This window comes from Vidua chalybeata, chromosome 15, assembly GCF_026979565.1.
Source record: "Vidua chalybeata isolate OUT-0048 chromosome 15, bVidCha1 merged haplotype, whole genome shotgun sequence".
In the NCBI taxonomy this organism is placed as follows: domain Eukaryota; kingdom Metazoa; phylum Chordata; class Aves; order Passeriformes; family Viduidae; genus Vidua; species Vidua chalybeata.
Genome location: NC_071544.1, coordinates 17,416,273 through 17,434,572, shown reverse-complemented (window position 1 = coordinate 17,434,572; position 18,300 = coordinate 17,416,273). Strand labels below are relative to the sequence as shown.

The 18,300-nt window shown below is 49.6% G+C and overlaps 3 protein-coding genes across 11 annotated transcripts; 1 reads left to right on the top strand and 2 right to left on the bottom strand.

Moving 5' to 3' along the window:
• Positions 1 to 88: 88 nt before the first annotated feature.
• GDF9 (growth differentiation factor 9) lies at positions 89 to 4,492 on the bottom strand. The gene is made up of 2 exons (XM_053956724.1): positions 3,917 to 4,492; positions 89 to 2,863 (listed from the first exon to the last, which is right to left on the bottom strand). The coding sequence occupies exons 1-2, from the start codon at positions 4,344 to 4,346 to the stop codon at positions 1,929 to 1,931; spliced, it is 1,365 nt and encodes a 454-aa protein (XP_053812699.1). The 5' UTR covers positions 4,347 to 4,492; the 3' UTR covers positions 89 to 1,928.
• C1QTNF2 (C1q and TNF related 2) lies at positions 666 to 14,064 on the top strand. Of its 8 annotated transcripts, none has more exons than XM_053956726.1 (6): positions 666 to 754; positions 4,979 to 5,106; positions 5,210 to 5,243; positions 8,459 to 9,030; positions 11,717 to 11,965; positions 13,138 to 14,064. In XM_053956726.1, the coding sequence occupies exons 5-6, from the start codon at positions 11,725 to 11,727 to the stop codon at positions 13,749 to 13,751; spliced, it is 855 nt and encodes a 284-aa protein (XP_053812701.1). In that variant the 5' UTR covers positions 666 to 754; positions 4,979 to 5,106; positions 5,210 to 5,243; positions 8,459 to 9,030; positions 11,717 to 11,724; the 3' UTR covers positions 13,752 to 14,064. The 8 variants fall into 8 exon arrangements, with proteins under 8 accessions (XP_053812701.1, XP_053812702.1, XP_053812700.1 ...); XM_053956727.1 differs by lacking the exon at positions 666 to 754 and adding an exon at positions 3,396 to 3,414; XM_053956725.1 differs by lacking the exon at positions 666 to 754 and adding an exon at positions 4,745 to 4,880.
• A 295-nt stretch (positions 14,065 to 14,359) lies between these two features.
• FABP6 (fatty acid binding protein 6) lies at positions 14,360 to 17,897 on the bottom strand. Of its 2 annotated transcripts, XM_053956735.1 has the most exons (4): positions 16,299 to 17,897; positions 15,325 to 15,500; positions 14,797 to 14,886; positions 14,360 to 14,615 (listed from the first exon to the last, which is right to left on the bottom strand). In XM_053956735.1, exons 1-4 carry the CDS (start codon positions 16,363 to 16,365, stop codon positions 14,562 to 14,564), a joined length of 387 nt encoding a protein of 128 aa, XP_053812710.1. In that variant the 5' UTR covers positions 16,366 to 17,897; the 3' UTR covers positions 14,360 to 14,561. The 2 variants fall into 2 exon arrangements, with proteins under 2 accessions (XP_053812710.1, XP_053812709.1); XM_053956734.1 differs by having other exon boundaries at positions 14,360 to 14,886.
• Between the last annotated feature and the right edge of the window lie 403 nt (positions 17,898 to 18,300).

Sequence of the window (18,300 nt, the reverse complement as noted above, 5' to 3'; positions counted from 1 at the left end):
TTGGAATTATTATTAGGATAGATGAGAATGGTTAGAATATTAAACACTTTCACCATGACTGGAATTATAGTAGAATTATTAGACTGTATTAGACATTTTCAACTTTATTTGTATCATTATGCTATATTAGACATATTTGGCATTATTTAAACTCATATTACAATATATTAGATTTGTTTGAATATGTTCAACATTCTTGGAATTATTATTAGAATATATTAGATAGGTTCAACATTATTGGTATTATTACACTATATTACACATATTTAATATATTACTACTGGAATTATTATGCTATATTAAAGATGTTACCCATTGATGGAATATGAGAATATATTAGGATTATTGGACTACATTAGACATTTCACCATAATTAGAAGGATTTGTCTCAGGAAACAGTTCCATTTATTTTCTTTTCTGGCAGGTGAGCCAAATCCCCAGAGTTTGAAGGGAAGAGCAGGAGTGATACAATCCAAGCTGACCCAACCACCCACAGTGCTGGCACCAGGATGGTTTTACGTGACACCAGGATTCCGTTTTGAGCTTTTGGTGTCAACCACTTTGATTTCAGCAGTCAGAGACTGAAGCCTGGAGCAGGAGCCTCACTTTTCAGGCACATTTGTGCTCCAGGAGCTCTCCAGACACCCCACCCATCCGTGGGTTCAGTGACCACTTGAACCATCAGTGACACCACTCAGCAGTCCCTGCCCTGCCAGGCTGAATTCCCAGCCTCTGGAATTGCTCAGGATCTCAGGTAGGGGCTGGTTGGGTGGCTGAGTGCAGAAAGTTACAGCATTTATTTATTAATCCATTAGCAAGTCAACGTTAAAGGATGTTCTGAACAAGTTTTACAAGGTAGTGCTGCTCCACAGCCTTTAATTAACAAGCAAACAAGAAAAATCCCCACTAAAGCTGAGAGGTTTTGTGTATGAGCCCCAAGTCCAGGAGGAGAAAATAAATCATAATAAATCAATCACAGTAAAAATTTGGTGTGAAAGCATCTAGAGTTGAGGCCCTTGTTACCTACAGTTTCATTGTGAGAGGAAACAAAGCTGTGGCCCCACCTTCCAGAATATTAAACCCACTGAACAGCATTTTCATCAACACCTTTAAGGCTTTTAGAAGCCATTTTGGGGGATTAAGCTTTTTAAACAAATCTTCCTGCTTCAGAAGCCAGTGTCAGTGTGGCTCTAGTGGACAATCCTCTGCCCTCACCCCGTGGACAGCTGTTCCTTGTTCTTGAATCAAAGAAAGCATCACCTGATGCCAATTTTTACCAAAATAGTGCTTTGATTTAAGTGCTCACAAATTACCCACAGCTGCCCTTAAATTCTTACCCTTCAATTCTGACCCTTCTTTTAGCTGAGAAAGCCCAAAGAGTGCAACAGAAGAAAAGCAAAAAACAACCTGTTAACTCTTTCTAGAACTGTGAGGAAGGGTTTTGTCACCCTGCTTGGAAGAGCTGGAATGTGGTAGGGGAAAGAGAATGAAAAACTGAGGAGATAATTCCAACATTAAAGACTTTCTCCCCTTCCTAGTCAATGCTGGAGATGCCACACACAAGGTTTCTGTAGAGGCAGAGTAGCAGGCACTGCATGTCAGGGTATGCGTGATAGCCATTTATTTCTCTTTTTTTTTTAAATCCGTAATAAAGCAGCTTAAAAATAGACAATTAGTAGTTGAAACCTTTCCCCCATTTTAAATGCAAAATTCTCCCGATAAAAAGACGCTATTTACATTTAATTGCACATTCTAGAAAGGCTGAGTGAGTACAAAAACCGGTGCTCTGATGTGAAGCCCCTTTTGCCAACTCCCAGCTCCCGGAGCTCCGGCGACGCCTCTCAGTGGACCTTTAGCTACAGCACCTCGAGAATGCAAAGCGAAGATCTGCGTTTGGGAGTGCAAACCCTGCCCACAGCCCAGTCCCGCTAGCGGCAGGTGCACTTGGTGGCGATCATGTCCTCGTACTCCTTGTAGACGATGGAGCCGTCGGGCTCGATGGTCAGCACGCTGAGCGGGCTGTAGGCGGCCGGCACGCACGAGGGCCTGGGCACCGAGGGGTCCAGCCGCTCGTAGATGAGGGTCTGCACCATGGTGTGCACCGGGGAGCCGTAGCGGTGGCCCAGGGCGCGGGGACAGTCGCCCCGGCAGAACTGGGGGCTGTAGCGGTGCGGGGCGATGATCCAGCGGTCCCACCGCAGCTGGCTGAAGCTCAGGCGGAAGTTGTGCAGCTCGCACTCGTGCTGAGGGAACACAAACTGCTTCAGGTGCTCGCTCAGGTTACGAGCTGAGGCGGCTGGGGCCGCTTTGGGATTCTCGTTCCTTCGCTGGCGAGAGGCCCTTTTACCCTGGGGATTGCCTTGTGCTTTGTCACCCTTTGGGGGATCCACAAGCGGGCTGCTGCTTTGCCTCCCGTGCCCCAGTGAGCTGCCCCGGTGATAAGCTTGCTCGCTGGTGTCATTCAGATACAGCAGAAGGGAAGGGGGAACCAGTGTCACATTAACAGCGTTTCCCAGTTTCGTGCTCCCTTGTGGGTCACCCATGAGACACGTGAAGTTCAGAGCCATATGGACGTTCCTCCTGTTCATAGCAATCAGAGGCTGGAGGAAAGAAGTCACATCCATCTCCACCCATTTGCGTTTCCTAACGTCAAAGTGCAGGCTAAAAGCTAGAGAGTGGGAAATGCTGGGACAGACTTGGCTGGAAAAATCATGTTCCTTAAGGGATAAATGGCATATGCAGGTAATGGAAGAGGAAACGGGAACAGATGTGTCAAAGGAATAGAGCAAGACAGATTTGAGTAAGTGCTCCAGAGCAGTAACACGATCCAAGTTGAAGAGTAAATCCACCGAGTGAACATCTCCTGGGAAGGGAAACAGATTCCTGTAGTGTTAGTGTGTCTTATTTTTCCGCCTAGACATAAATACTGTTGTAGTGGATAAGTAAAAATTATTCAGCAGCATAAGAAAACAATTTCAATGCCCTCCCTTACATTTACTATGTGAAATTTCTACTTTGGTCAGGGACATACAAGTTGAAAATGAAGAAATTTTTAAAAAACCAAAGAAAACCCCTGATTTTAACAGTTATTAGGATTAATTTCTTTAAAAGAACCAGCACAAGAGGAAGTCAGCTGTTGTCTTTTCAGTGCTGGCGTGGAGTAACAGGAACTAAACACTCTAGATGATACAAAGCATAAACTCCACCTCAAAGGGCTGTTCCTGTGCAGCAGCACAATGCTTGTGTTTATCTGTCTTTCTAGTGAAAAGCCCGAGTCAGGAGAACTCAGGTCACCTCAGCAGGATTAACAGCCATCGATTTCTAGGTGCTGTTGTGATCAGCCCACATTTAAGCAAGCCATGGAAGCCCCATAAGTTACAGTGTGCCCAGCCACCCCAGTTCTGAGCCTGATTTGTGAGTAACTCTACTCTTCCCTTCAGGTTTTGGTCGTGATTCTTCTCTAGCAAATGTACCAGGCAAGGAGAGGAGTCTCTGGCAGTGGGTTCTAGCAGCTTGGTACAAGCCTCATACCACTGCTGTAATTCTTTGAAAAAAGCAAAACCAAGACGGTCTGTGGAAGGAAATGTGCTGCCCATTATGCCTCAACATTTTTTCCACTTTTCTTACTTCACTAAGATCTGCTTGTGGCTTTTTCTGACTCATGAGGAGATGAGTCAGCCCGAAACATCAGCATGTCTTGTACGTACCGCTTGTGCAGTGTTCCCCAGCCTGTGAAGCCTGTACCTAATGCCGCTCAAAGAGAAGCAGGCTATGAAAAACTCCCCCAGTTCAGGAGAAGAGCCTCCAGGACTAAAATAGCAGCAGTTCTAAAGGAAGGAGGTGTTTTTATCTGGTGCTGCCGGCGCAGAACACGCAGAAACCCCGCGTACCCTTCCCAGCAGCGCCGCACACCTACCTTTCCCCAGGTGCGCGGGGCTGTGCTCGCACTCCCAGCACGGGGTGAAGAGCCGCACCGTGTTATAGAGGCGGCCTCGCTGCGCCTTGGGGATGCCGTCCCTGGTGGCAGACATCCTGTACAGCCTCTTCATGTACCGAAGGGCCCTGGAGTCCGGCTGCAGCTGCGGCGCCTCGCTGTGCCAGCCCCGGGGGCCGCGGTCGTGCAGCACCTTGAGCAGCGGGGGCAGGAGGGCATGGGCCGGTGCCTCGCCTTGGGGCAGCTGCAGCCCCGCGCTGAGCTGGCTGGCAGCATCCTCAGGGGCTGCCAAAAACCCAGGGGCCTCCGCAGAGCCCCCCCGGCCCCTGGAGCGGGGCGAGCACTGGGTGCCAGCAGAGAGCCAGGGCAAGCAGCAGTACAAACAAACGCAAATCCTCCAAGTGCTCTCCATGCTCTTGAGGGCTGCGGGTGGAAAGAAAAAAAAAAAAAAAAAATTACCTCCCCTCAAGTATTCGAGGAAAAACAAGTGTGCCTGAGCCCCATCCCTTATATAGGTTGCAGCTGTGGAATGTGAGGGAGGTTTCCTTCTGATTAGGAAGCAAAGAGAAAGATCTGCAGCTGGCCCCTGAAGCCACAGGTTCAGTGCAGTTGGGCTAAGCCTTGGCCTTGGGAGCTTATTATAAAGAGATACTAATTCTGAATTAATCTTTTTCACATGGGAAATTACAGGCTGGGAGCGAGTGCCAGCCCACAGAGGGAGCTGGGGAGGCATTAGTGTTGCCTGGTCTAATTAATCCTGGTTTATTTGCAGGAATATATAAAGCTAAATATTACTGCTCTTAGCCTTTGGCCTCTCTCCATGTGCTGGTGGAGTAGTTTCACCAGCTCTGAGCTGAACAACGCAGCCCCCAGCTGCTCACTGGGCATAACGTTGTGGGGTTTGTTAAGGAAGAAGGTTTGAGGCTGCTTTGAGAGCATCTTACAGGTAGTTTAATTTAGGGGTTGTATCAGATGTTCTCCCTTTCACCTTGGTGTGCTGCAGTGGAAAGCTGAGTTTGCCAAGCTTGTTACTATCTCTTTCAGCTTCCCTGGTGTATTTTCCTGCCTGACAAGCTCTTGTTTACAAGCTGGAGAGCAAAGAAAGCCCTGAAGAATCAAAAATTGTGAAAATTTGAGTCTGCTGGTGTTACCTGCTCTGTTTGCTGCCTGAGGTGAGGTTTGAGGTTACCTGCTGTACATCAGCTGTGAGTTATTTTTTTCAGAATTTTTTTTTATTGCTCCTAAATAAAATGACAGTTCTGGTCCTTCTTACAGGATTTCTGCCATGGGGTTCAGTTGTGGCTTTAAGGTAGGAGGAGAGAAATTGTTTCTCATTTTGTTGGTGTCTTGTTTATTTTACATTATTATTGGCTATAGTTAAGGTGTAAGTCTGGTGCTGCAAACTCCAGAGCAGGGGGCTGGAGGTTTTTTGTAGTTGGGAAATACAAGGCATTTTCAGAAATCCCTTCTTGTCTAACTATGTTTACTTGGTATCAAGGCAGGGGCCACATGTGGTGAGTCAAAAAGGTTGCTGAATTTACTTTGAATTACCGAATTTACTGAATTTACTTTGAATTATTAATAGAAGGTATATGGAACAAAAAGCAATAACCCCAAGCTTTACACAGCATCTGCTCAGTGCTGGCAGTGGCTCACTGGTGATTGGGCTGGTTCCCACTTCCATCTTCCCAAAATAAGCTCTATTTATTTTTATCTTAATGGGTCAGGGCTGCAGCTCCTAAGCAGAGCTAATGGTCTCAAGGGCATCCTTTAAGTTTAAACAGGGTTTTGACTCATTTTTATGGGGGCTTTTGGAGAGGGACAATCACTCTCTGTAGGCTGCTTACAGACTTTCAAACTGCTTTTATGCAGGGCAATAAAAATTACTCAAATCACCATCCCACAGTAAGACTGGAGGCCTGTTGGGTGGAAAAATGCTTCTTCCTTCCCATTAGTATCTCTCCAAAACCCCAAAGCACTGACACTCATCTTTGATGAGGCACACTCCCATTGTTACTGCTGGGCTTTAAGCTGCCTCCAGCCTTGGTGTGAATTTCAGCTCTTCTGGCATTTGCTGAATCATTTTATTTGGTTACAAAGTCGTGGCTGCAAGGTCAGTGCCTAACAATGAAAGCAGTGAGTGCTCAGAAGGTAAACAAGGGGAAATCCTTCCAGGCTGGGACACAGCCCTGTGCTGGGCTGGGAACTGAAGGTTACCCACTTTTAGGCACTCCCACTTCTCCCCCACAGCATGTGCAAAGGGTGAATGAATCTTTAGGTGACTTTGTCCTGCAGCATTAAGGATGGCAAACCAGATATATTTATATGGAAATAAATGATTTATCATGCTAGTGATACCACTAGAAATGCCTTAAACAGAATTATTTGCTACCTAGTATGGGTAGCCAGAACTACTAGTATAGTACAGTGCACTATTTTTGAAACAAAATTGAAACATTTATATTAAAGCAGTTCTTTTGAGGCAATTGTACTAAAGATAGCAAAAAGTATTAGTTAGAGAATGGTGTTACTCATCCAGACCAACGACTGTGGGCAAATCTCTTTGGCTCAGCCCTGAGGAGTGGCCTTGAGGGTTGTCCCCACGCCAGGGAGGAATCTCCACACACTCTCCAAGAGGGAGAGTTAAATTCTGTTAAACAGTGGGCCTGGGCTGTCAGGCAGATGTGTGTGGGCCAGCTGTGCCAGCTCAGCAGCTTTGGGTGAGGTGTCAGTAGCATCACTTGTTTGTTCCTTTATCAGGCACTTTATCATCTGCCACATTTTCACCTTGCTCTCAGGATGTTTAACTTTGGGACCCTTGGGTCAGGCTGGTTTTAGCATTATTCACCCCAAAAGCAGCGTGAACCCCTTCTCCACTCACTGGCAGCTTTTCAAGCAGGGCACTGAGTTGTTCCCCCTCACTCCAGGCAGAGCATCCTGAGCAGGGGCTGCACCCCCAGCCCACACCTGTCCCTGAGCCAGCCCCCTTCCCTGGGGACACCGCAGGAGTCACAGCACAGAGGCTTCTTCTAAAAGGCAGCACAGAGAGGACAAGATCTGCTGAATGTCCCCTGCAGTGTCTCACTGACACAAAAAGCACTGAGCAGGAGTCTCAGGCTGCTCTGATTCTCTGTGCAGTTTGTTTATTTAACAAATTGTGCTGCCAAGTGTTCTCAGCAGCGCTGTCTGGGACCCCGGTGGAGCCTGGCCTGGCCGTGCAGCACAGACAGATTTTCCATCTGCAGGAGCTTCCCAGCAGATTCTCCCCGTGCTGCTGAACTAGGTCAGGCTCTCACTGCCTTCCCCATGCTGCAGACCTGAGCACAAAACCTGAACTGTGAACTCCCTGCTCCTGCCTGGAGCTGCCTGCCAGGATTGCTGTGTATCCAAGCATCCTCTTGTCCCTGGCCCATGTCACACCCATCCCAAAGCACAGGTGCCATGGGGTAGGAGCAGGATCAGCAGAGGAGCTGTTCCTTTTCCACACCATCTGAGGAAACCACTGTGGCTTCCCAGGCCCATCCCACTGGCATGGCAGCAAAGCCCCAGGAAGTTTTCACCTGGTTTCCTATTTCACACGAAATGCTTTGAGCCTTTTGGCCCACACCCAGGCAGAGGGGCCCAGCACGAGATCTGGGTTCTTACAAACTTAATGGAAACAGGCTAAAAGTGAGATTTTCTATCTGACCAACATCCAGAGCAGCCCTCGCAGCAGTGTCTGGGTCTGTCCCAGCTGTGCTTACCCCAGTGCCAGAGGTGAGCCAGCTTTTCTAGAACAGCCCTTTTCCCAGGCAAATGCAAAGCTGATGATTGCAGGGGTTTGGGAAGGGGGGCTGTTCCCCTGGAGGTTGTTCAGTGTCAGGAAGCTGGGGCCGAGGTGCTGGCTCTGCAGGAGCTCTGTGGGACTGTCAGCACAGCACGAAAACAGCCCTGTGCTTCCTCAGCCAAATGTTTCCAGTCTTCCCAGGAGCATCTAAACTGGCCCCAGCTCACAAAGCCAACTCTGCACAGACTTCATTTTTATGTTAGATCCGTTCCCACCAAGCGCCAAAAGCAAGCATGGGGGAAAGCTTAAAAATAAACCACGACAGCTCTGAGAAGGATGAATTTGGGCAGAGCCAGGAATGACAATTCCAGTGTTCTCCTGATCAGCTGATGCTCTGCACTGAGCAGAAAGGATTTACTGGCTGCAGGGCAGGGTTTGGAGCCCTGCCACCAGGCACACGCCCGTATGGGATCCTGGCAGGGCCAGAGCAGGAACCCACCACCAAAGATGAGTCTGGTCAATACCAGCCCTGGCAGAATCCCAGAGCATCCTGCTCCAGCCTCAGCTGCTGCTCCTGCTGTTCCTGCCTCACCTGAAAGCAATTGTTGGGGGGTTGTAATTACTTTCCAAGCTTAAAACAAAATCCCAATCCTTTCCCAAGACAGAAGCATTCCTGCCCTGCCATCCCTTAGACAAAGTTGTATTTTGTAGTGCACATCAGCCTGAAGAAGTGCTGAGGTACAAATTTGCATTTGCAGAGCTGCTGCTTCATGACTTGGTCCTTAAATTCAAGCCTGGAGTGAGTCAAGTGACTTTCCACCCCTAGGACAAGATTTTCTTCCCTTTAATGCTCCAGGATAAAGTGTCAAAATTGTTCCCCAGTTGGATCAGCGTTATCCATTCCCTGCTTATGTGGGCAATGACTACAGCAGAGAGGGGCAGCATCAATCAGAAATGATCCAGGCAGCCCCTGAGCCTTTCCTCCAGGATTGTGAGGGAGAAAGGGAAAAGCTCCCCAAGCATCAAGCGCTTTCCAGCCACATGTGCGTAAAAATCTCTTCCCGTGCCACGTGACCGAGGAAGAGGCACAGATCCATTACACAATAATAAAAATATGCCTTTGGCAACGTGGAGCCAAAGTGGAGCTGCTGCAGGGAGCTCAAACTACGCACGAGAAGGAGTAAAACAGGAATAAAAAGGACCAGAGTCAATCCTGCACAGCCCTCCCAGGACCTGCTGTGGCAGGACGGGGCTGGGATCTGCAGCAAAACATCTGCCTGAAGCCCTGGGGGCTGCCAGCGCCTGTCAGGATCTCACTGAGATCAGGCTGGTGAGTAGATCCACTTTTCCTTTCTCTGCCTCTCCTTCGTCTTAAGGTTAACTTTGAAAACTTCCCAAATAAGGTCTAAGTCACTGAGCACTCAGGTTTCCAACCCTTCACAGGAATCCATAAAGGCAACAGTTGCCAGTTAAAGAAATAACACCATGAAGGAAACATTCCCAGCTTTGCTGGGAGCTCCCACCTCCTTCAGCCTGTCTCTGCACTGGGCAGCTGCCGAGACGGGCTTGAGCTCGGGGTTAGGAAGGGTTTGGCACGGGAATTCCTGGTGTTTCTGCTCCAGGCTGGGGAAGGTTTGGCACAGGAATTCCCGGTGCCTGAAGCCAAGAGAGCGCTGCAGGTTCAGGACAGAAGGTGCATCCTCTGCTTTGCCTCCTTTGCCGTTGCTTTGTGCAGCAGCAGGGAACACATCAAACCCCTGTTGGTGTAAGTGCTTCCCTGGCTCCTATCAGTTAAATCTAACCATTTCCGGTGTTCTGCCACTGCTGTCACACCTGATTTCACCGAAATCAGCCTCCCACCCAAGGGCTCCTTTTGCTTCCACCCCGGGGACGCTGCAGGGCAACCTCCAGAGCTGAGAATTAGGCTCGTGGGGATAATGATGCTCTTGAAGATTAATTAAGACACCTTGAGGTACACTAGGAAATTGTGAGACAGAAAGATGGATGTTTTATTTGAGAAAGCCTCGAATACTGAAAGGAAATAGAGAAGAAAGTCACGGTGATCGCTCACTGCTGGGTCCCTGATCCTGCTCCTGCCTCCCTCCAAGCAGCAATTCCCTCAGATTCCTATTCCCACCACCACATGGCACAGGGTGGCTTCAGTGGCCAAAAAATTACCATCCAACCACTGCATGTGCCACCAAACCCTGCGTCTGGCAACCCTCAGGGATTTTCCTCTGGGATTTCAGCCCAGCTGCCCTGGAAGCAGCAGAAAGTACAGCTGATCCTGACTCTTCCAGGCAGGATCTTTTCTTACAGAAACACTTCTTTAATGCACAACAGGCATTGGTCATGGCCCAAAGGTCTCTAACCCTGGTGACAAAGCCATTAATTAAAATGTAATTGGAAAATCAGCCCTTCTGCTGCACAGCCTCCTGTGCTGGGCTGGCTGCCCACACCAAGGAGAGGGGAGATGCTGATCTGCTTCCAATTTGCTTTTTGGAGCTCTTCGGACCTTCTACATCGAGGAACAATTTTCCTTTTAAGGTGGAACAGCATGAGGTTTGTTCTCTTTCAAAAAGATTTCTTGAAGAGGTTATTTATAGATGCTCTTGTGGATGTGGTGGTGCTTTGCATCCCACACATATTGCTGGGATATGGGATGAAGTGTTCTTGTGGAGCCATTAATTAGCACCAGCTCTGGAGCTGTGCCAGAGCACAGCCCCAGCTACTTGGATACTCCCCACTTATCCAAGTACTGGTCCCACAGACCCCCCAACCTCGGGGGATTTTGTTTGCCACTTTTTATCCCATCAGGTCAACGAGCTGGGTTTTCTCAAGGTATCAGAAGGGATTATGGTAAGAAATTGTCACAGGAGGAGCTGCCCTTCCACCCCCTGCTCCTTCTCACACCTTTTTTCTCCACATGAGGCATTCCCAGCTTTTCTCCAGGTTATGCTCCACAATGACATTTTTCCCTGCCACAGCTTGTGAGTCACATCTACCTCCAGACACCTCTCACTTCTCTGCCCCGCTGGAGGGGTTCCTGGGAAGCAGGGATGCAGCTTGCCTTGTGATCTCCCACTCCACAGGCATTTTTTTCCCTTCCCATTAACTCAGAAGTCTTCATTCAGCTTTCCACGTGGACACTGGGTGGTGTTTTCCATCTCACAAGCCCATTAAACCAATGCCTTTCAGCAGCAGCAAATCAGAGCTGAAGATCCAAAGGGCTCAAGCAGCCAAATCCAGCCCTGGATCTGGTTTGCATTTCCCTCTCCTCTGCATGTTCTTAATTATAATATCACAGAACTGGGGGCTCCCACTGAGCATAAATATGTAGGATCAGCTGGCTGGATTTGGAGCATCTAAATATGCATTTCCACCCCTCAGGAGCTGAGAGCAGGATGAGAGCTAAGGCCAACATGGGAATCAGCCCATGCTTTAAGCATCTTATTTGCAGTGCAGGAGTTGCACATAACAGTACTGGGGAGCTGCTAAAGCTGAGCTGCAGTGGGGAAGGGGATGAGGCTCAGCTCATCTGACAGGCAAAAGGCACTAAGGCCTGGCCCAAAGCCTGCCTAGCCTCTCTTCTGAGTCCTGCCCTGCATCACATGATGGGCTTTGTGCTTTGGAGAAACCCCAGTGACCCAGCCACGGGCTGGGGATGTTCACACCAAGCTCCTTCTCCTTCTTCCACTGCCCTGCTCCCAAGCAGCTGCTTTCTGCACCCCTCTGCCGTTGCTCCTGGTGTCTGGAGGGAAAAGAGGCTCAGGGAGCAAAACAAAATGAGGGATGACCACAGATACAGACCTGGAGAAGAGTAAGTTTGATAAAAATATAGGTCTGACCTAGAAAACTCCGTGAGCCAAGTCCTTGGAATCACATCACACCAAAGCAAACAGCTCCCCCACCCTGCAAGGACAAGCCAAATAATCTCCCATTTCCATGCAAGTTCCTACACCAGCCCATGCCAGCGGTGCCCACAGGCTGCTCCCTTATCCGTGTGCTCCCCACAGGCTGTGCCATGATCTCCGCTGTGCTGCTCCTCTGGACTGTGCCCTGCGTGGCAAACCACATCCTGGGGGGCTTTGCCAAGCGGGAGCTGCAGGAGGGTGCCCAGCTGGCCTGCAGCCTGCCCGGGCCCCCCGGGCCCCCCGGGCCCCCCGGCGCTCCCGGCACTCCCGGCACCGTGGGCAGGATGGGCTTCCCAGGCAAGGATGGCAAGGACGGCCAGGACGGGGACAAAGGCGAGCACGGCGATGAAGGTAAGAGAGAGGCGCTCAACGTGACAGTGGAAAGGTGGAAGCTGTGGGGCAACAGCCCCTTCGCAGCTCCACTCATGGGAAACTCCTCCGAGTGGTCCCGCTGGTCCGAGGGGCTCCAGACTCACGCCCTGTCCTGGCAGCTGCAGTTTCTGCTGGCTTCAGCGTGTGACGCAGTGAGGTTTGCCCTGCGCTGCTCAGGGCTCTCCAGAGCAGGCAAGGAGCTGGTCTCAGGTTCCTGATCCCAGGAAAACCAGAGCCACGTGAGAAAAGGCAGCATCGGCTGCCCGGAGCACTGCGACGGGACAGGCGCTGGCCATGCCGGACCCAGGGCAGAGCAAACAGAGCTGAGGCGGGGCTGTGCTCTGCGTCTGCCGGAGTCAGAGGCAGCAGGAGCAGCGCTGTGCACAGCAGAGATTTCCCTCTGCCACGCTAGAGAGCACTCCTGCCTCAGCAACGCCAGCGAGCCCAGCCTGCGGCTGCCTCCCTCCTCCCTCCCCGCACCGGGAGTCTGGAGAGCAGATTTCCAGCCACAGCTGCGTTTCGATCTGCTCTTGCTAACAGCAGGTCAAGAGACACTGCATAAATCCTCACGGTTTTGCTCATATCAGATACCACCGAGCCAGAATCACTGCCAGCCCAGCTCCCTTCCCATCCCAAGGCAGCCCCTGCCCCTGGTGTTTGCTGGTTCATCCCCCAGCTGGGCTGGGCTGGGCTTTTAACCACATCTAGATTTACTTTTACCTTGTTTTTATACAGTCTCATGCTAAATGTTTAAAAGAAAAAGACAAAGAAAAAAGAGAGACATGAGATCAAAAGTACTCACCTGCTCAACGTGAGGCTCTGAAAGCTTCACAAACCTGCCCCACTCTGTAAAATCCAAACATGTAAAGCTTGTTCTGTAATTCCTCCTTTTTCTCAAGTGAGCCAGATAATGGAATCAGCCTTTTGGTCCTTAAAAAGGACAGAATTCCACTGTTACCACACCAGCTCCTGCCTACCCTGGCTGGACAGATGTCCAGACCCCAGTGGGATTTCATTGGGATTCTCACACCAGCAATGGCTTCCTCCTAAATGAAATCCCTGCTGCAATGCTTTAACCCCCTTCCACCCGCTGTATCACCTCTTTCCCTCAATAGTGATAGGAAAAACTGATAAGATCATTTGTCTTCCAGGTCCCCAGGGCAGAACAGGAAACCCTGGCAAGCCAGGCCCGAAGGGGAAAGCAGGAGCCATTGGCAAGGCAGGGCCCCGGGGGCCCAAGGGTTTCAAGGGCAATCCCGGGAAAAGCGGGGCCCCGGGGAAGAAAGGGCCCAAAGGGAGCAAGGGTGAGCCCGGGCTGCCGGGACCCTGCAGCTGCGCTGGCAGCAAGGCCAGGTCTGCCTTCTCCGTGGCCGTGTCCACCAGCTACCCCAGGGAGAGGCTGCCCATCAAGTTCGACAGGATCCTGATGAACGAGGGAGGACATTACAACGCTTCCAGTGGGAAGTTCATCTGCAGCATCCCAGGGATTTACTACTTCACCTACGACATCACGTTGGCCAACAAGCACCTGGCCATTGGCCTGGTCCACAACGGCCAGTACCGGATCAAGACTTTTGATGCCAACACTGGGAACCACGACGTGGCCTCTGGATCGACCATCCTGGCGCTGAAGCAGGAGGATGAGGTGTGGTTGCAAATCTTTTACTCAGAGCAAAATGGGCTCTTTTATGATCCCTACTGGACAGACAGCTTATTTACTGGATTCTTGATTTATCCTGACCAAGATTATCTCAATGAAGTGTAGGGGGAGAAACTATGGGAAAAAAAATAGGAAATGGGCCTCAATCCAACAAAGTGTGGCCTTACGTGGGACATGTCTGGGATTATCAGATGTTTCCACTTTTGCCTATGGGATTATCAGCTGATTGCACCCTGTATGGGCTATTTAGACTTTTCCACAGGGTACCAGGCTTTCAGCAGCCTCATGAATGTCTCCATCCCAAAGCCACCCGTTATGTATTCCATGATTATTCCAACTTGCCATGGACATGTAACTCAAATACAGGTGCAGAATGCTTTGGTTATTGCATTGTTACAATAAAGCATGGAAACCAACAGTCATTTCCTAAAGCTGAGCTGGGAAGTGCCACTGATGCTGGGGATTTTGTCACTGGGCCTCCTCCCCCACAGCCCAGCACAGTCCTTGTTAATGGAATTGGGCTTTGCCAGCCAGTTCAGAGTCAGGAATTTGTCAGCTGCAGTTGTAAAAGTCCCTCCCAGCCCCATAAAGGCAGCTCTAACAGCAAAGGCATCTGCTCTGCACAGGAAGTGATTAAAAGGTCTTGTTTTTAAGCTTCAGGGCTCCTCTCGGGGCACAAAGTGGTGCTCTGAGCACCACTGGTGTCCCTCAGAGCAGATAATCAGAGCCACAGAAGGGTTTGGGTTGGGAGGGACCTTAAATCTCATCTGGTTCCACCCCTGTCAGATATTTAGGAATGAGGTCAGCATTAACATGATTATGTTCGTAAAACCAAGAAAGAGACAAAGACAGAACTTAATTTTATTTATTTTATTGTTGGCTTTCAGTGCACTGGAAGAGACTGGCCTTGCTGCCTTAGGCAATCTTTTTGCTGGTCCTTTTGTAGACTACACCAGAAGAAGTAGAAATCTGGAAGAAAGAACAACCCAAAACTTTGCTTGGACAATGTAATCAGAGCTCCAGAGTCCCAGGGGAACAGCCCTGGGGATGGCTCAGAGCCTGTCCTTCACTTAAGATTTTTTCCTAAACTTCAAATGTTGGGGATTTTCTTTGTTTTTTTATGAACTACCCCGGATCTTTGAGCACTCACCTCTACCAGCTTCCCCCCACAGATCTCTGCAGTGTGGCGGTAGTTGGGGAAATCAGCTACAAGTTTCCCATCTTCCATTTTGACAGTTGCCTGTGAGAGAGAAAGGGTTCATGTTTCTGGGATTGCTGGTATTTTTGTTGCCAGATTCTGTAAACACCTGCACAGCTGGTGCTGGAAGTTTATGAGACAGAGGTTGTGTGTTGCACAGGGCTGAAACCCATGGGCTTTAGTTCTTGAATGTTCTCAAGTTAAACAGACACTTGTTCATCTTCCAGTTCCTGCAGGTTCCAGATCTGCACATCACTCTTTAACAGCTCTGAAAACGGTCCTGGCAGGCAGCCCAGGAGTCTGTGATGATGGACTCAGGGAGCCCCAGGATGGTCTGGGCTGGAAAGGGCCTTAGAGCCCCTCCTGTTCCACCCCCTGCCATGGGCAGGGACACCTTCACTAGGCCTGACACAAGTTTGCTTTTCACCCTAAATCCAAGTCCACCTGAGGCTGGGGAGCTGAAGAGCTCCATGAATTTACCTTGAACTTCTTCCCTCCCATGGTCTCCATGTCTGCCTCCTTGCCCACGGTGAAGGTGTTGGTGGTGGTGCGGCCTCCCGGGAAGTGCTGTGTCCACGTGAAGTCATTCCCATTCTGCACCACCTCTGTCACAATCTTGCAGTTCCTTCCCATTTCAACCTTGTCACTGGGGAGACCTTAAACAATAAAACCACAGAGTTTATCAAATCTAAGTTGAATTGAAACTGAAGGATGGTAGTGGTGTGTTTGTTCTCAGAGCATCTGATTTGTTGTTCATTTCTTATTTTTAATTTTTTTACAATATCAAAGCTCTGAGTTGAAATTACTGATATTGGTACATTAATATGTTTGCTAAAACAAATCTTGCATTCTTTTCCTTAAGAAACAATACACAAGAAAAATGTACAAAGTACCTAAAATATTCCCTTCTCCTTAACCTACATATGCAATGCTTGGAGTTTCATCTGTGGGACCTTGGGCCTTTGCTATTTAGCTGCACATACCTGTTTTTATATTTTCTCTTGCTCTTTAACTAAATGCACATGGAATCTTTGGACAGTTTGGGTTGGGAGGGAGCTTAAAGACCATCCAACCCCCTGTCATGAGCAGGGACACCTTTCACTGTCCCAGGCTGCTCCAAGCCCTGCCCAGCCTGGCCTTGGACACTTCCAGGGATCCAGGGGCAGCCACAGCTGCTCTGGGCACCCTGTGCCAGGGCCTGCCCACCCTGCCAGGGAGGAATTTCTTCCTAATATCCCATCTAAACCTACACCCTGCAAGTTTCCCCCTTGTCCTGTCACTCCATTCCTGTAAAGTCTCTCTCCATCCTTCCTGCAGCCCCTTCAGGCAGTGGGAGGCCACAGCTGGGTCACCCCCAAGTTTCTCCTCTCCAGGCTGGACAATCTCAGCTCTCCCAGCCTTTCCCCAGTATTTGATCCAATCCATGCCCCGTGCCTGACCCCAGCCAGACTCACCAATCTTCTGCACAAAGGCATCGTAGTTCTCATCGCCCTCGAACTCGTATTTGCCTGAGAATGCCATTGTTCCCTTGGGATGAGCCTGGGCAGCAGAGCAGCAGCTGGAGGGAGCAGAGTGGATCAGCTGGGCTGAGCCCTGCCTTTATAGACCAGCCCGAGCTCTCAGCCCACCTGGCCCACGCCCCGTGGCAATGGAGCTTTATGGCCCCTGAGTCACAGCGATGCCATCGATGCCATCGACCTGTGGGACAGTCAAGGGTATCAGGCAATTGTGCATCCTTGCCAATAACCTGGAGATCAGCAGGAGTCAAGGCCAAGGGCTCAGCTTTCCTTTAATGCAGATTTAAACAAAATGATGTGTTTTTTGCTTTTAAGATTTCACTGGTTTTGCATTCAGGATGGAATAAAGTAAAATAAAAATGGACCACGCACCAGTTCTCAGCTCTGCAGAGAAAGACCTGGGGACACTTGTGTCACCACCAGGCTTTCCTTTGCACTTTTGATATAAAAGTGGCTGTAAAATGATTCGACTATCCTGAAAACATATTTGATGCTTAGTTTGTTAATTAAAACTCCTTCAGCTTAATCCCAAGATTGCTGAACCCAACGAAAGGAAACTTCCTTTCCCAGCTGGACCCCAGTGCTGAGGCAAAGCAGCATTGGCACAGGGAGCAGGGCAGGGGTGGCACGGCCATGGAAGCCTCCCTCTGCTCCAGAGGGACCTGCACAACCTTGGGAAGGAGGTCCATGAACTCAGGCCATAAACTCTCCTGCTCACATAAAACTTGCAGGGGACAATTCCACTGGCAGAGTAACACCACAGGGACCTTGGGACAGAGATCAAACTGGATAAGGAAAGCAACCCAGTCCTGTGTAAAAGGAAGGAAATAATCAGATTATATGAATGGTACTTGAGCTTTTATTCTCCCTATCCATAAAGATCAGATCATATTGCTAGCTGTCCCATGATGAGATACAAAAATGCTGACAGCTCCATATAGACATAGACAGGTGATTCCATAATCCCATGACTTGATTCTGCTGGTTACAAGGAGCAGCTATGCAGAAAAGCTCAGCTGTATTTGAATGTACCAGGATGATGTAAATTCCAAGTGTGCGGCATTTGCAGACAGTGAACAGGAGTAAGTTGTCAGAGAAGTAAAACTCTTGTGGAAGCTCATCCCCAAAGGAAAAGGTCATCCAAAGTGAGCGTGAATTCCCTGTGCCTCCAAGTCAGCTGCCTCTGATATGCAAAGCAGCCGAGTCTTCAAATGCTGCTGGGAACAGAGGGAGCTTTAAGGAGCCAAATCAAAGCCTTGGATATCTTTACTTTGAGAATTTGCTTGCACAAAATAATAACACAGCGTTTCTGCATTCCTTTTGTCTGTGGAGTCCCCTTGCCCTTGGGTGGCTCCCAGCAGCCTCCCAGGTTTATTAACCTTTCAGAAGAGTTGCAGAGAGCCAGGGAGATTCACTCGGAGACAAAACGAGGATAAGGGAGGTAATTCCAGCAGCGACTGAGCCAGGCAGTGCCGGGCTTTGAAGTGCTTTTAGAGCTGGATTGCAACTGAACTGGGAGTGCGGATTGAAAATATCAGTGGGACTGTGCAGTGCCCACGGAGCTGCAGTTAATGACTGCCTCGAACGCAACTGGCCGGGGAAGCCTGGGGAGCCCCGAAGCACCGCACCTGGCAGCTCTTCGGCAGCCCTGCTTAGGAAATGCTAATGATTATTAATTCCTCTGGCACTCAGAGTAATCATTGCTAATGAATTCAGGATGAGCTCATTTGGCCTTAATGTGCTGGGTAATTCCAGGGGAGCCCTGTTAAACTCGGCCTCCTTGAGTGCCCGTTTAGTCTGGTCCGAGGTGTTGCCGCTCTCCAGCCCTAAAGAGCAGAGAATTCATTACCAGAGTGGGGCTGAAATGTTACCCAGCTGGGCAGAGCTCAAAGACTGCACAGAAATGCACCTGCCGAGCTCCACAGGTGACAAAACCCAG